This window comes from Leptodactylus fuscus, unplaced genomic scaffold (genome assembly GCF_031893055.1).
Source record: "Leptodactylus fuscus isolate aLepFus1 unplaced genomic scaffold, aLepFus1.hap2 HAP2_SCAFFOLD_244, whole genome shotgun sequence".
Lineage (NCBI taxonomy): Eukaryota > Metazoa > Chordata > Amphibia > Anura > Leptodactylidae > Leptodactylus > Leptodactylus fuscus.
Genome location: NW_027440267.1, coordinates 35,738 through 52,789, shown reverse-complemented (window position 1 = coordinate 52,789; position 17,052 = coordinate 35,738). Strand labels below are relative to the sequence as shown.

At 47.4% G+C, this 17,052-nt stretch overlaps 2 protein-coding genes across 3 annotated transcripts in view; one reads left to right on the top strand and one right to left on the bottom strand.

Annotated features, from left to right (window-relative positions):
- Nucleotides 1-13,725, top strand: part of MMP25 (matrix metallopeptidase 25) — a 46,383-nt gene extending 32,658 nt beyond the window's left edge. Inside the window, exon 10 of the mRNA XM_075261642.1 lies at nt 13,436-13,725. Within this exon, the coding sequence (XP_075117743.1) occupies nt 13,436-13,701 (266 nt within the window). The 3' untranslated portion in view covers nt 13,702-13,725. The remainder of the gene's footprint in view (nt 1-13,435) is intronic.
- Nucleotides 13,726-13,745: 20 nt separating this feature from the next.
- The window catches only part of LOC142187816 (uncharacterized), a 31,993-nt gene continuing 28,686 nt past the window's right edge, over nt 13,746-17,052 (bottom strand). For both annotated transcript variants that reach the window (XM_075261640.1, XM_075261641.1), the window contains exons 12-15: nt 15,737-15,961; nt 14,463-14,567; nt 14,292-14,384; nt 13,746-14,155 (exon numbers count right to left, since the gene is read on the bottom strand). In XM_075261640.1, the coding sequence (XP_075117741.1) occupies nt 14,146-14,155; nt 14,292-14,384; nt 14,463-14,567; nt 15,737-15,961 (433 nt within the window). In that variant the 3' untranslated portion in view covers nt 13,746-14,145. The remainder of the gene's footprint in view (nt 14,156-14,291; nt 14,385-14,462; nt 14,568-15,736; nt 15,962-17,052) is intronic.

Sequence of the window (17,052 nt, the reverse complement as noted above, 5' to 3'; positions counted from 1 at the left end):
ATCCGACCGTACGCTTCTAACTGTACTCAGTAACCATAGACACAGCCGACCGTACGCTTATAACTGTACTCAGTAACCATAGACACAGCCGACTGTACGCTTATAACTGTACTCCGGTAACCATAGACACATCCGTCTGTACGCTTATAACTGTACTCAGTAACCATAGACACAGCCGACTGTACGCTTCTAACTGTACTCCGGTAACCATAGACACAGCCGACTGTACGCTTCTAACTGTACTCAGTAACCATAGACACATCCGACTGTACGCTTTTAACTGTACTCCGGTAACCATAGACACATCCGACTGTACGCTTCTAACTGTACTCCGTAACCATAGACACATCCGACCGTACGCTTCTAACTGTACTCAGTAACCATAGACACATCCGACCGTACGCTTATAACTGTACTCCGGTAACCATAGACACATCCGACTGTACGCTTCTAACTGTACTCCGGTAACCATAGACACAGCCGACTGTACGCTTATAACTGTACTCCGTAACCATAGACACATCCGACCGTACGCTTCTAACTGTACTCCGGTAACCATAGACACAGCCGACTGTACGCTTCTAACTGTACTCAGTAACCATAGACACATCCGACTGTACGCTTATAACTGTACTCTGGTAACCATAGACACAGCCGACTGTACGCTTATAACTGTACTCAGTAACCATAGACACAGCCGACTGTACGCTTATAACTGTACTCCGTAACCATAGACACATCCGACCGTACGCTTCTAACTGTACTCCGTAACCATAGACACAGCCGACTGTACGCTTATAACTGTACTCAGTAACCATAGACACAGCCGACTGTACGCTTATAACTGTACTCCGGTAACCATAGACACATCCGTCTGTACGCTTCTAACTGTACTCCGGTAACCATAGACACATCCGACTGTACGCTTATAACTGTACTCCGGTAACCATAGACACAGCCGACTGTACGCTTATAACTGTACTCCGTAACCATAGACACAGCCGACTGTACGCTTATAACTGTACTCCGGTAACCATAGACACATCCGTCTGTACGCTTATAACTGTACTCAGTAACCATAGACACAGCCGACTGTACGCTTCTAACTATACTCCGGTAACCATAGACACAGCCGACTGTACGCTTATAACTGTACTCCGGTAACCATAGACACAGCCGACCGTACGCTTATAACTGTACTCCGGTAACCATAGACACAGCCGACCGTACGCTTATAACTGTACTCCGGTAACCATAGACACAGCCGACCGTACGCTTATAACTGTACTCCGGTAACCATAGACACAGCCGACCGTACGCTTATAACTGTACTCCGGTAACCATAGACACAGCCGACCGTACGCTTATAACTGTACTCAGTAACCATAGACACAGCCGACCGTACGCTTCTAACTGTACTCAGTAACCATAGACACAGCCGACTGTACGCTTATAACTGTACTCCGGTAACCATAGACACATCCGACTGTACGCTTCTAACTGTACTCCGGTAACCATAGACACAGCCGACTGTACGCTTCTAACTGTACTCCGGTAACCATAGACACATCCGACTGTACGCTTCTAACTGTACTCCGGTAACCATAGACACAGCCGACTGTACGCTTATAACTGTACTCAGTAACCATAGACATAGCCGACTGTACGCTTATAACTGTACTCCGGTAACCATAGACACAGCCGACTGTACGCTTCTAACTGTACTCCGGTAACCATAGACACATCCGACTGTACGCTTCTAACTGTACTCCGGTAACCATAGACAGATCCGACTGTACGCTTCTAACTGTACTCAGTAACCATAGACACAGCCGACTGTACGCTTCTAACTGTACTCCGGTAACCATAGACACAGCCGACTGTACGCTTATCACTGTACTCAGTAACCATAGACACATCCGACTGTACGCTTCTAACTGTACTCCGGTAACCATAGACACAGCCGACCGTACACTTCTAACTGTACTCAGTAACCATAGACACATCCGACTGTACGCTTATAACTGTACTCCGGTAACCATAGACACATCCGACTGTACGCTTATAACTGTACTCCGGTAACCATAGACACAGCCGACTGTACGCTTCTAACTGTACTCCGGTAACCATAGACACATCCGACTGTACGCTTCTAACTGTACTCCGGTAACCATAGACACAGCCGACTGTACGCTTCTAACTGTACTCCGTAACCATAGACACAGCCGACTGTACGCTTATAACTGTACTCCGTAACCATAGACACAGCCGACTGTACGCTTATAACTGTACTCAGTAACCATAGACACAGCCGACTGTACGCTTATAACTGTACTCCGGTAACCATAGACACAGCCGACTGTACGCTTCTAACTATACTCCGGTAACCATAGACACAGCCGACTGTACGCTTCTAACTGTACTCAGTAACCATAGACACAGCCGACTGTACGCTTATAACTGTACTCCGGTAACCATAGACACATCCGTCTGTACGCTTATAACTGTACTCAGTAACCATAGACACAGCCGACTGTACGCTTCTAACTGTACTCCGGTAACCATAGACACAGCCGACTGTACGCTTATAACTGTACTCCGGTAACCATAGACACAGCCAACTGTACGCTTATAACTGTACTCCGGTAACCATAGACACAGCCGACTGTACGCTTATAACTGTACTCCGGTAACCATAGACACAGCCGACTGTACGCTTCTAACTGTACTCCGGTAACCATAGACACAGCCGACTGTACGCTTCTAACTGTACTCCGGTAACCATAGACACAGCCGACCGTACACTTCTAACTGTACTCAGTAACCATAGACACATCCGACTGTACGCTTATAACTGTACTCCGGTAACCATAGACACATCCGACTGTACGCTTATAACTGTACTCCGGTAACCATAGACACAGCCGACTGTACGCTTATAACTGTACTCAGTAACCATAGACACAGCCGACTGTACGCTTATAACTGTACTCAGTAACCATAGACACAGCCGACTGTACGCTTCTAACTGTACTCCGGTAACCATAGACACAGCCGACTGTACGCTTCTAACTATACTCCGGTAACCATAGACACAGCCGACTGTACGCTTCTAACTGTACTCCGGTAACCATAGACACAGCCGACTGTACGCTTCTAACTGTACTCCGGTAACCATAGACACATCCGACTGTACGCTTCTAACTGTACTCCGGTAACCATAGACACAGCCGACTGTACGCTTATAACTGTACTCCGGTAACCATAGACACAGCCGACTGTACGCTTCTAACTATACTCCGGTAACCATAGACACAGCCGACTGTACGCTTATAACTGTACTCCGGTAACCATAGACACAGCCGACTGTACGCTTCTAACTGTACTCCGGTAACCATAGACACAGCCGACTGTACGCTTCTAACTGTACTCCGGTAACCATAGACACAGCCGACTGTACGCTTATAACTGTACTCCGGTAACCATAGACACAGCCGACTGTACGCTTCTAACTATACTCCGGTAACCATAGACACAGCCGACTGTACGCTTATAACTGTACTCCGGTAACCATAGACACAGCCGACCGTACGCTTATAACTGTACTCCGGTAACCATAGACACAGCCGACCGTACGCTTATAACTGTACTCCGGTAACCATAGACACAGCCGACCGTACGCTTATAACTGTACTCCGGTAACCATAGACACAGCCGACCGTACGCTTATAACTGTACTCAGTAACCATAGACACAGCCGACCGTACGCTTCTAACTGTACTCAGTAACCATAGACACAGCCGACTGTACGCTTATAACTGTACTCCGGTAACCATAGACACATCCGACTGTACGCTTATAACTGTACTCCGGTAACCATAGACACAGCCGACTGTACGCTTATAACTGTACTCAGTAACCATAGACACAGCCGACTGTACGCTTACAACTGTACTCAGTAACCATAGACACAGCCGACTGTACGCTTCTAACTGTACTCCGGTAACCATAGACACAGCCGACTGTACGCTTCTAACTATACTCCGGTAACCATAGACACAGCCGACTGTACGCTTCTAACTGTACTCCGGTAACCATAGACACAGCCGACTGTACGCTTCTAACTGTACTCCGTAACCATAGACACATCCGACCGTACGCTTCTAACTGTACTCCGGTAACCATAGACACAGCCGACTGTACGCTTATAACTGTACTCCGGTAACCATAGACACAGCCGACTGTACGCTTATAACTGTACTCAGTAACCATAGACACATCCGACCGTACGCTTCTAACTGTACTCCGGTAACCATAGACACAGCCGACTGTACGCTTCTAACTGTACTCAGTAACCATAGACACAGCCGACTGTACGCTTCTAACTGTACTCCGTAACCATAGACACATCCGACCGTACGCTTCTAACTGTACTCCGTAACCATAGACACATCCGACCGTACGCTTCTAACTGTACTCAGTAACCATAGACACAGCCGACCGTACGCTTATAACTGTACTCAGTAACCATAGACACAGCCGACTGTACGCTTATAACTGTACTCCGGTAACCATAGACACATCCGTCTGTACGCTTATAACTGTACTCAGTAACCATAGACACAGCCGACTGTACGCTTCTAACTGTACTCCGGTAACCATAGACACAGCCGACTGTACGCTTCTAACTGTACTCAGTAACCATAGACACATCCGACTGTACGCTTTTAACTGTACTCCGGTAACCATAGACACATCCGACTGTACGCTTCTAACTGTACTCCGTAACCATAGACACATCCGACCGTACGCTTCTAACTGTACTCCGGTAACCATAGACACAGCCGACTGTACGCTTATAACTGTACTCCGGTAACCATAGACACAGCCGACTGTACGCTTATAACTGTACTCAGTAACCATAGACACATCCGACCGTACGCTTCTAACTGTACTCCGGTAACCATAGACACAGCCGACTGTACGCTTCTAACTGTACTCAGTAACCATAGACACAGCCGACTGTACGCTTCTAACTGTACTCCGTAACCATAGACACATCCGACCGTACGCTTCTAACTGTACTCCGTAACCATAGACACATCCGACCGTACGCTTCTAACTGTACTCAGTAACCATAGACACAGCCGACCGTACGCTTATAACTGTACTCAGTAACCATAGACACAGCCGACTGTACGCTTATAACTGTACTCCGGTAACCATAGACACATCCGTCTGTACGCTTATAACTGTACTCAGTAACCATAGACACAGCCGACTGTACGCTTCTAACTGTACTCCGGTAACCATAGACACAGCCGACTGTACGCTTCTAACTGTACTCAGTAACCATAGACACATCCGACTGTACGCTTTTAACTGTACTCCGGTAACCATAGACACATCCGACTGTACGCTTCTAACTGTACTCCGTAACCATAGACACATCCGACCGTACGCTTCTAACTGTACTCAGTAACCATAGACACATCCGACCGTACGCTTATAACTGTACTCCGGTAACCATAGACACATCCGACTGTACGCTTCTAACTGTACTCCGGTAACCATAGACACAGCCGACTGTACGCTTATAACTGTACTCCGTAACCATAGACACATCCGACCGTACGCTTCTAACTGTACTCCGGTAACCATAGACACAGCCGACTGTACGCTTCTAACTGTACTCAGTAACCATAGACACATCCGACTGTACGCTTATAACTGTACTCTGGTAACCATAGACACAGCCGACTGTACGCTTATAACTGTACTCAGTAACCATAGACACAGCCGACTGTACGCTTATAACTGTACTCCGTAACCATAGACACATCCGACCGTACGCTTCTAACTGTACTCCGTAACCATAGACACAGCCGACTGTACGCTTATAACTGTACTCAGTAACCATAGACACAGCCGACTGTACGCTTATAACTGTACTCCGGTAACCATAGACACATCCGTCTGTACGCTTCTAACTGTACTCCGGTAACCATAGACACATCCGACTGTACGCTTATAACTGTACTCCGGTAACCATAGACACAGCCGACTGTACGCTTATAACTGTACTCCGTAACCATAGACACAGCCGACTGTACGCTTATAACTGTACTCCGGTAACCATAGACACATCCGTCTGTACGCTTATAACTGTACTCAGTAACCATAGACACAGCCGACTGTACGCTTATAACTGTACTCAGTAACCATAGACACAGCCGACTGTACGCTTATAACTGTACTCCGGTAACCATAGACACAGCCGACTGTACGCTTCTAACTGTACTCAGTAACCATAGACACATCCGACTGTACGCTTCTAACTGTACTCCGGTAACCATAGACACATCCGACTGTACGCTTCTAACTGTACTCCGTAACCATACACACATCCGACCGTACGCTTCTAACTGTACTCCGGTAACCATAGACACATCCGACTGTACGCTTCTAACTGTACTCCGGTAACCATAGACACAGCCGACTGTACGCTTATAACTGTACTCCGTAACCATAGACACATCCGACCGTACGCTTCTAACTGTACTCCGGTAACCATAGACACAGCCGACTGTACGCTTCTAACTATACTCCGGTAACCATAGACACATCCGACTGTACGCTTATAACTGTACTCAGTAACCATAGACACAGCCGACTGTACGCTTCTAACTGTACTCCGGTAACCATAGACACATCCGACTGTACGCTTCTAACTGTACTCCGGTAACCATAGACACATCCGACTGTACGCTTATAACTGTACTCCGGTAACCATAGACACATCCGACCGTACGCTTCTAACTGTACTCAGTAACCATAGACACAGCCGACCGTACGCTTATAACTGTACTCCGGTAACCATAGACACAGCCGACTGTACGCTTCTAACTGTACTCAGTAACCATAGACACATCCGACCGTACGCTTATAACTGTACTCCGGTAACCATAGACACAGCCGACTGTACGCTTCTAACTGTACTCAGTAACCATAGACACAGCCGACTGTACGCTTATAACTGTACTCAGTAACCATAGACACAGCCGACTGTACGCTTCTAACTGTACTCCGTAACCATAGACACAGCCGACTGTACGCTTCTAACTGTACTCCGGTAACCATAGACACAGCCGACTGTACGCTTATAACTGTACTCAGTAACCATAGACACAGCCGACTGTACGCTTCTAACTGTACTCCGGTAACCATAGACACAGCCGACTGTACGCTTATAACTGTACTCCGTAACCATAGACACAGCCGACTGTACGCTTATAACTGTACTCCGGTAACCATAGACACATCCGTCTGTACGCTTATAACTGTACTCAGTAACCATAGACACAGCCGACTGTACGCTTATAACTGTACTCCGGTAACCATAGACACATCCGTCTGTACGCTTATAACTGTACTCAGTAACCATAGACACAGCCGACTGTACGCTTATAACTGTACTCAGTAACCATAGACACAGCCGACTGTACGCTTCTAACTGTACTCCGGTAACCATAGACACAGCCGACTGTACGCTTCTAACTGTACTCAGTAACCATAGACACATCCGACTGTACGCTTCTAACTGTACTCCGGTAACCATAGACACATCCGACCGTACGCTTCTAACTGTACTCAGTAACCATAGACACATCCGACTGTACGCTTATAACTGTACTCCGTAACCATACACACATCCGACCGTACGCTTCTAACTGTACTCCGGTAACCATAGACACATCCGACCGTACGCTTCTAACTGTACTCAGTAACCATAGACACAGCCGACTGTACGCTTATAACTGTACTCCGGTAACCATAGACACATCCGTCTGTACGCTTATAACTGTACTCAGTAACCATAGACACAGCCGACTGTACGCTTCTAACTGTACTCCGGTAACCATAGACACAGCCGACTGTACGCTTATAACTGTACTCCGGTAACCATAGACACAGCCAACTGTACTCCGGTAACCATAGACACAGCCGACTGTACGCTTATAACTGTACTCCGGTAACCATAGACACAGCCGACTGTACGCTTCTAACTGTACTCCGGTAACCATAGACACAGCCGACTGTACGCTTCTAACTGTACTCCGGTAACCATAGACACAGCCGACTGTACGCTTCTAACTATACTCCGGTAACCATAGACACAGCCGACTGTACGCTTATAACTGTACTCAGTAACCATAGACATAGCCGACTGTACGCTTATAACTGTACTCCGGTAACCATAGACACAGCCGACTGTACGCTTCTAACTGTACTCCGGTAACCATAGACACATCCGACTGTACGCTTCTAACTGTACTCCGGTAACCATAGACAGATCCGACTGTACGCTTCTAACTGTACTCAGTAACCATAGACACAGCCGACTGTACGCTTCTAACTGTACTCCGGTAACCATAGACACAGCCGACTGTACGCTTATAACTGTACTCCGGTAACCATAGACACAGCCGACTGTACGCTTATAACTGTACTCCGGTAACCATAGACACAGCCGACTGTACGCTTCTAACTATACTCCGGTAACCATAGACACAGCCGACTGTACGCTTATAACTGTACTCCGGTAACCATAGACACAGCCGACTGTACGCTTATAACTGTACTCCGGTAACCATAGACACAGCCGACCGTACGCTTATAACTGTACTCCGGTAACCATAGACACAGCCGACCGTACGCTTATAACTGTACTCAGTAACCATAGACACAGCCGACCGTACGCTTCTAACTGTACTCAGTAACCATAGACACAGCCGACCGTACGCTTCTAACTGTACTCAGTAACCATAGACACAGCCGACTGTACGCTTATAACTGTACTCCGGTAACCATAGACACAGCCGACTGTACGCTTATCACTGTACTCAGTAACCATAGACACATCCGACTGTACGCTTCTAACTGTACTCCGGTAACCATAGACACAGCCGACCGTACACTTCTAACTGTACTCAGTAACCATAGACACATCCGACTGTACGCTTATAACTGTACTCCGGTAACCATAGACACATCCGACTGTACGCTTATAACTGTACTCCGGTAACCATAGACACATCCGACTGTACGCTTATAACTGTACTCAGTAACCATAGACACAGCCGACTGTACGCTTATAACTGTACTCAGTAACCATAGACACAGCCGACTGTACGCTTCTAACTGTACTCCGGTAACCATAGACACAGCCGACTGTACGCTTCTAACTATACTCCGGTAACCATAGACACAGCCGACTGTACGCTTCTAACTGTACTCCGGTAACCATAGACACAGCCGACCGTACGCTTCTAACTGTACTCCGTAACCATAGACACATCCGACCGTACGCTTCTAACTGTACTCCGGTAACCATAGACACAGCCGACTGTACGCTTATAACTGTACTCCGGTAACCATAGACACAGCCGACCGTACGCTTATAACTGTACTCAGTAACCATAGACACATCCGACCGTACGCTTCTAACTGTACTCCGGTAACCATAGACACAGCCGACTGTACGCTTCTAACTGTACTCAGTAACCATAGACACAGCCGACCGTACGCTTCTAACTGTACTCCGTAACCATAGACACATCCGACCGTACGCTTCTAACTGTACTCCGTAACCATAGACACATCCGACCGTACGCTTCTAACTGTACTCCGTAACCATAGACACATCCGACCGTACGCTTCTAACTGTACTCAGTAACCATAGACACAGCCGACTGTACGCTTATAACTGTACTCAGTAACCATAGACACAGCCGACTGTACGCTTATAACTGTACTCCGGTAACCATAGACACATCCGTCTGTACGCTTATAACTGTACTCAGTAACCATAGACACAGCCGACTGTACGCTTATAACTGTACTCAGTAACCATAGACACAGCCGACTGTACGCTTCTAACTGTACTCCGGTAACCATAGACACAGCCGACTGTACGCTTCTAACTGTACTCAGTAACCATAGACACATCCGACTGTACGCTTCTAACTGTACTCCGGTAACCATAGACACATCCGACCGTACGCTTCTAACTGTACTCCGTAACCATAGACACATCCGACCGTACGCTTCTAACTGTACTCCGTAACCATAGACACAGCCGACTGTACGCTTCTAACTGTACTCAGTAACCATAGACACATCCGACTGTACGCTTATAACTGTACTCCGGTAACCATAGACACATCCGACTGTACGCTTCTAACTGTACTCCGGTAACCATAGACACAGCCGACCGTACGCTTCTAACTGTACTCCGTAACCATAGACACATCCGACCGTACGCTTCTAACTGTATTCCGGTAACCATAGACACAGCCGACCGTACGCTTCTAACTGTACTCAGTAACCATAGACACATCCGACTGTACGCTTATAACTGTACTCTGGTAACCATAGACACAGCCGACTGTACGCTTATAACTGTACTCAGTAACCATAGACACAGCCGACTGTACGCTTATAACTGTACTCCGTAACCATAGACACATCCGACCGTACGCTTCTAACTGTACTCCGTAACCATAGACACAGCCGACTGTACGCTTATAACTGTACTCAGTAACCATAGACACAGCCGACTGTACGCTTATAACTGTACTCCGGTAACCATAGACACATCCGTCTGTACGCTTCTAACTGTACTCCGGTAACCATAGACACATCCGACTGTACGCTTCTAACTGTACTCCGGTAACCATAGACACAGCCGACTGTACGCTTATAACTGTACTCCGTAACCATAGACACAGCCGACTGTACGCTTATAACTGTACTCCGGTAACCATAGACACATCCGTCTGTACGCTTATAACTGTACTCAGTAACCATAGACACAGCCGACTGTACGCTTATAACTGTACTCCGGTAACCATAGACACATCCGTCTGTACGCTTATAACTGTACTCAGTAACCATAGACACAGCCGACTGTACGCTTATAACTGTACTCAGTAACCATAGACACAGCCGACTGTACGCTTCTAACTGTACTCCGGTAACCATAGACACAGCCGACTGTACGCTTCTAACTGTACTCAGTAACCATAGACACATCCGACTGTACGCTTCTAACTGTACTCCGGTAACCATAGACACATCCGACTGTACGCTTCTAACTGTACTCCGGTAACCATAGACACATCCGACTGTACGCTTCTAACTGTACTCCGGTAACCATAGACACATCCGACTGTACGCTTCTAACTGTACTCCGGTAACCATAGACACATCCGACCGTACGCTTCTAACTGTACTCCGGTAACCATAGACACATCCGACTGTACGCTTCTAACTGTACTCCGGTAACCATAGACACAGCCGACTGTACGCTTATAACTGTACTCCGTAACCATAGACACATCCGACCGTACGCTTCTAACTGTACTCCGGTAACCATAGACACAGCCGACTGTACGCTTCTAACTATACTCCGGTAACCATAGACACATCCGACTGTACGCTTATAACTGTACTCAGTAACCATAGACACAGCCGACTGTACGCTTCTAACTGTACTCCGGTAACCATAGACAAATCCGACTGTACGCTTCTAACTGTACTCCGGTAACCATAGACACATCCGACTGTACGCTTATAACTGTACTCCGGTAACCATAGACACATCCGACCGTACGCTTCTAACTGTACTCAGTAACCATAGACACAGCCGACCGTACGCTTATAACTGTACTCCGGTAACCATAGACACAGCCGACTGTACGCTTCTAACTGTACTCAGTAACCATAGACACATCCGACCGTACGCTTATAACTGTACTCCGGTAACCATAGACACAGCCGACTGTACGCTTCTAACTGTACTCAGTAACCATAGACACAGCCGACTGTACGCTTATAACTGTACTCAGTAACCATAGACAAATCCGACTGTACGCTTCTAACTGTACTCCGGTAACCATAGACACATCCGACTGTACGCTTATAACTGTACTCCGGTAACCATAGACACATCCGACCGTACGCTTCTAACTGTACTCAGTAACCATAGACACAGCCGACCGTACGCTTATAACTGTACTCCGGTAACCATAGACACAGCCGACTGTACGCTTCTAACTGTACTCAGTAACCATAGACACATCCGACCGTACGCTTATAACTGTACTCCGGTAACCATAGACACAGCCGACTGTACGCTTCTAACTGTACTCAGTAACCATAGACACAGCCGACTGTACGCTTATAACTGTACTCAGTAACCATAGACACAGCCGACTGTACGCTTCTAACTGTACTCCGTAACCATAGACACAGCCGACTGTACGCTTCTAACTGTACTCCGGTAACCATAGACACAGCCGACTGTACGCTTATAACTGTACTCAGTAACCATAGACACAGCCGACTGTACGCTTCTAACTGTACTCCGGTAACCATAGACACAGCCGACTGTACGCTTATAACTGTACTCAGTAACCATAGACACAGCCGACTGTACGCTTATAACTGTACTCAGTAACCATAGACACATCCGACCGTACGCTTCTAACTGTACTCCGGTAACCATAGACACAGCCGACTGTACGCTTATAGTTGTTTTCCAGTAACGTCAAAACATCTCACGAAAAAGATTCAAAAGCGGAAGCAGCAAAAACTAGGAAAATCAAAATCTGTGACAGTCTCAGATATGTAGCCCTTATCGTACTTTGCCTGAACTGCTCAGCCCGCTCACCCAGACAGTGCAGAGTATACAGAGCCCCGCAGGATGGTATACAGTATAAATCTAGCGTTACAGAAGTAATGTGCAGAGTAAGAGCAGATCAGCCCGCTGGAACAACCGGGCCACAAAGGATTAACAGCGCTCGCTCAATGTGGTGTAATATAAGCTTTATTGCACAACGCGTTTCGAGCCCTACACTGCTCTCTCAAGTGCACAACATTGACCTTCCCAAACAAATCACTGACAGAAGGAAGGATACCGTATCCTTCTGTCAGTGATTTGTTTGGGAAGGTCAATGTTGTGCACTTGAGAAAGAGCAGTGTAGGGCTCGAAACGCGTTGTGCAATAAAGCTTATATTACACCACATTGAGCGAGCGCTGTTAATCCTTTGTGGCCCGGTTGTTCCAGCAGGCTGGTCTGCTCTTCCTCTGCCTCCACGTCTTCGGGACGTCATCCACCAGCAGCTGCTCTCGCGGTGTGTGTGTTTTGTCTAAAAGGTGGTTGTGTCTTACACAACCCCGCCATGTGAGAGTCTTCACTTCTGCTCACCTTTCTGCCAAAGGAAGCTGAAAATACTACACTAGGGTCGGCTCGGTCTTCTCCCCTTTTGTAATGTGCAGAGTGACGCTGTGGCCGAGCAGAGCTGCCCCCTCCAGCGGGGGACCTTCTATTCTACTTTACATCATCATTAAACCTCCCATTTCCTCTCACAGGTCACACCTATTTCTTTAAGGGTGCGCAGTACTGGAAGTTTCAGGATGGTAAAGTGGAGGCTGAGCCAGGATATCCCCGCAGCATTGCCCTAAACTGGATGTACTGTGCAGCGCCCGCTCCGCCAGAGCCCACCGGAGAACCTGAAGGACGAGATCAGAGAAACTGCAAATGCACGTGTGCAGCGGAGAACGGCAGCGCTCCTCCACCCTCCGCCTTCTGGTTTACAATGGCACTCACACTCGCCCTGCTGCTCGGTGCACTGTAAGAAGCAGGTGCAACCAAGGGCAGGGGCGACACCTCGGACAGGTCTGGGCTTTGCCTAAACTTTTATTGACAGAAAGAATTCTCGCTGTACAGATTACAAAAAAAGAAAAAAAATAGACAAAATAAAGACGACAGAAGTTTCACCGATTCAATTCACTTCTTACGAAATTGCCTATGCAGAACAAAGAGAGGGTTGAAGTCGGGATAGGCGCCATCACCTTCAGCGAGGGAGGGGCACTGTCACCAGGGGAGGGGCCGATGGCAGGTTCACATTGCACAGGACTCCAGCCACAGTCTCTGCTGCCGCACAGCGAGTGCCCCGGCAGTCTCTAGGTCTCCTCAAGCCCCCCAACAAAGAAGGGGTTGACCTGCAGTCAGGTGCAGGGTCAAAAAACAAAAACATTCCTAAAAACGTTTCCTTTATTGTAAGATGCAGACGAGAGGTTCACGGCGACCTGAGAAAAGAAGAAACAAGATCAGTCCGGACATCAGCTGACACCCCATAAAACCGCCACCCCCTGCCTTCCCAATATACAATACACACCTGGCAGATGGTATATAATCAATGAAACCCCTCTCCCCCCCTCATACCTGGAGGATCTCCGCCGGGAGTACTGACTCTCTGAAGACTCTCTCCTGCGTTTCCTCTCAGGGGAGCTGTGGCTTCTTCTGGTATTGTGTTCCCTAAGGAGGAGGAGGCCATATTTGTAAATGGGTCACTAGTCAAAGGGCTTACGTGCCGATAGCATTATGGTGACCTACCTCCTGCGGGGCGGAGGAGTCTGAAGACGCTGACGCTCTGCTGGAGAATAGCTCAGGGATCGCGAATCTCGTAGGGAGTCGATGGGTTTACGGGGGCTTCGAGACCTGGAAACATCAATATAGTGGAGATGTGGAAGTATTTTTTGTTTTTATGTAGATTGTGAGCCCCATATAGGGATATATGATATAGGTAGAGCCCCGTATAGGGATATATGATATAGGTAGAGCCCCATATAGGGATATATGATATAGGTAGAGCCCCATATAGGGATATATGATATAGGTAGAGCCCCATATAGGGATATATGATATAGGTAGAGCCCCATATAGGGATATATGATATAGGTAGAGCCCCATATAGGGATATATGATATAGGTAGAGCCCCATATAGGGATATATGATATAGGTAGAGCCCCATATAGGGATATATGATATAGGTAGAGCCCCGTATAGGGATATATGATATAGGTAGAGCCCCGTATAGGGATATATGATATAGGTAGAGCCCCATATAGGGATATATGATATAGGTAGAGCCCCATATAGGGATATATGATATAGGTAGAGCCCCATATAGGGATATATGATATAGGTAGAGCCCCATATAGGGATATATGATATAGGTAGAGCCCCGTATAGGGATATATGATATAGGTAGAGCCCCGTATAGGGATATATGATATAGGTAGAGCCCCATATAGGGATATATGATATAGGTAGAGCCCCATATAGGGATATATGATATAGGTAGAGCCCCATATAGGGATATATGATATAGGTAGAGCCCCATATAGGGATATATGATATAGGTAGAGCCCCGTATAGGGATATATGATATAGGTAGAGCCCCGTATAGGGATATATGATATAGGTAGAGCCCCATATAGGGATATATGATATAGGTAGAGCCCCATATAGGGATATATGATATAGGTAGAGCCCCATATAGGGATATATGATATAGGTAGAGCCCCATATAGGGATATATGATATAGGTAGAGCCCCATATAGGGATCACAATGTACATTTTATTGTAGAATGGGAGGAAATCCAGGCAAACACGGGGAGAACATACAGACTCCTTGCAGATGTTGTTTCTGGCGGGATTCGAACCCAGGACTCCAGCGCTGCAGTGCTAACCACTGAGCCACCGTGTTGTCCCGAGACGTGGAAGTATGAGCACATAGGGGACAGATGAGTGTAGTACATACATATAAAATATAGAATATACATGCACACATATCAGAGGCAGGCCATAAGATGGAGATCTCACCTCCTGGGTTGGGACGCCTCTGCCTTCTTGTTGAGTTTGTGAGGTGTGGAAGAGGATGAGGATGATGATGATGAGGAGGAGGAAGAAGAGGAAGAGTCAGATGAAGAGCTTGAAGAAGAGGATGAAGAGGAGGACGTGCTCGAGCTCCGGGATCTTCGAAATTTCTTCTGTAGCTCAGGGTTCTCCTTCGTCTCCTGACGCTCAGCTGGTGATGGGCTGGAGATCCTGAAGTCACAAGAAACAAAAACATCAAGACTGGGCAAAACCAGCAAGACCCCCCCCCCCACTCCCAGGACCGGCCGGGGCCAGGGCCGTAACTGATGACATCATATACACAGTATATCTATAGGACAGTATTCCAAAAACAGAACATACAATATCTGCACGTCCATGCACAACCATATATAAGAGTTTTATAAGGCAGCCAAGGCAATGGTGGTCCCTGCAGATTAAGGGGTGATAGATGGCAACCTAAGGTATAAAGTGTATATAGATCATATGGGGGTCAGCCCGGGCTCCAATTCCCCACAGCCATCAGTATACAGTGGTTAGGGGGGCGCCGCTGTCCAATAGAAGAGTGCAGGGTCTCAGTGTCAGACCCCCAAAGATCACACGCTGAGTAACACCTATAGACCAGTAAGATGGGGGGGGAGGCCATCCCAACCAGTGACATGTAGGACACAGCCGGGTATTGTTCTGGGCTCACTATGGGCCAACACAGCCAAAATCCTCCCAACCCTGGAAGTGTTAGCGTCCTCTATCACCACCATCACTGGTCCTGCACTATACACCGGCACTTCCAGTGCAGTTGTCCCAGTGGTTGTCCCCTCTGCTGGCTGTACTGATCACAGGAACCGCATCAAAATTGGGAAATCTACAGTCAGAAGTAACCCCAAATGATCCTGGAGACCTGTGTGATCCACAGGGAGGGGCTGAGCCCCGAATGACTAGGCTGAAGGTTTGTACCATGGTTATAGTAACTACACCAGTCCACACCGGCCCCCTTACACCCAAGTGAAGTTTGTCAAAATAGTCCCCACCTTTACAAGTGCTATAGACCTGACCCACTAATAATGGCCGGGCTTCAGCAGCAGTCCTTGCAGTCTCCATGTACTTTGTCCTTTCAGGAGGGAAGAAATAACCAAACTGTCCCTTGGTAAGTGGGAAATGTGACCTAGGACCTAAGTATGGCAGCTCTCCCCCAGAATGATGGGACAGGCTTTGTAATGCTACCTGTCGGGGAGTCCTGATATCACACGGGATATAATGTCACGCTATTAGTGTAAACACATCATGGAGGCAGGTGTCATCTACAG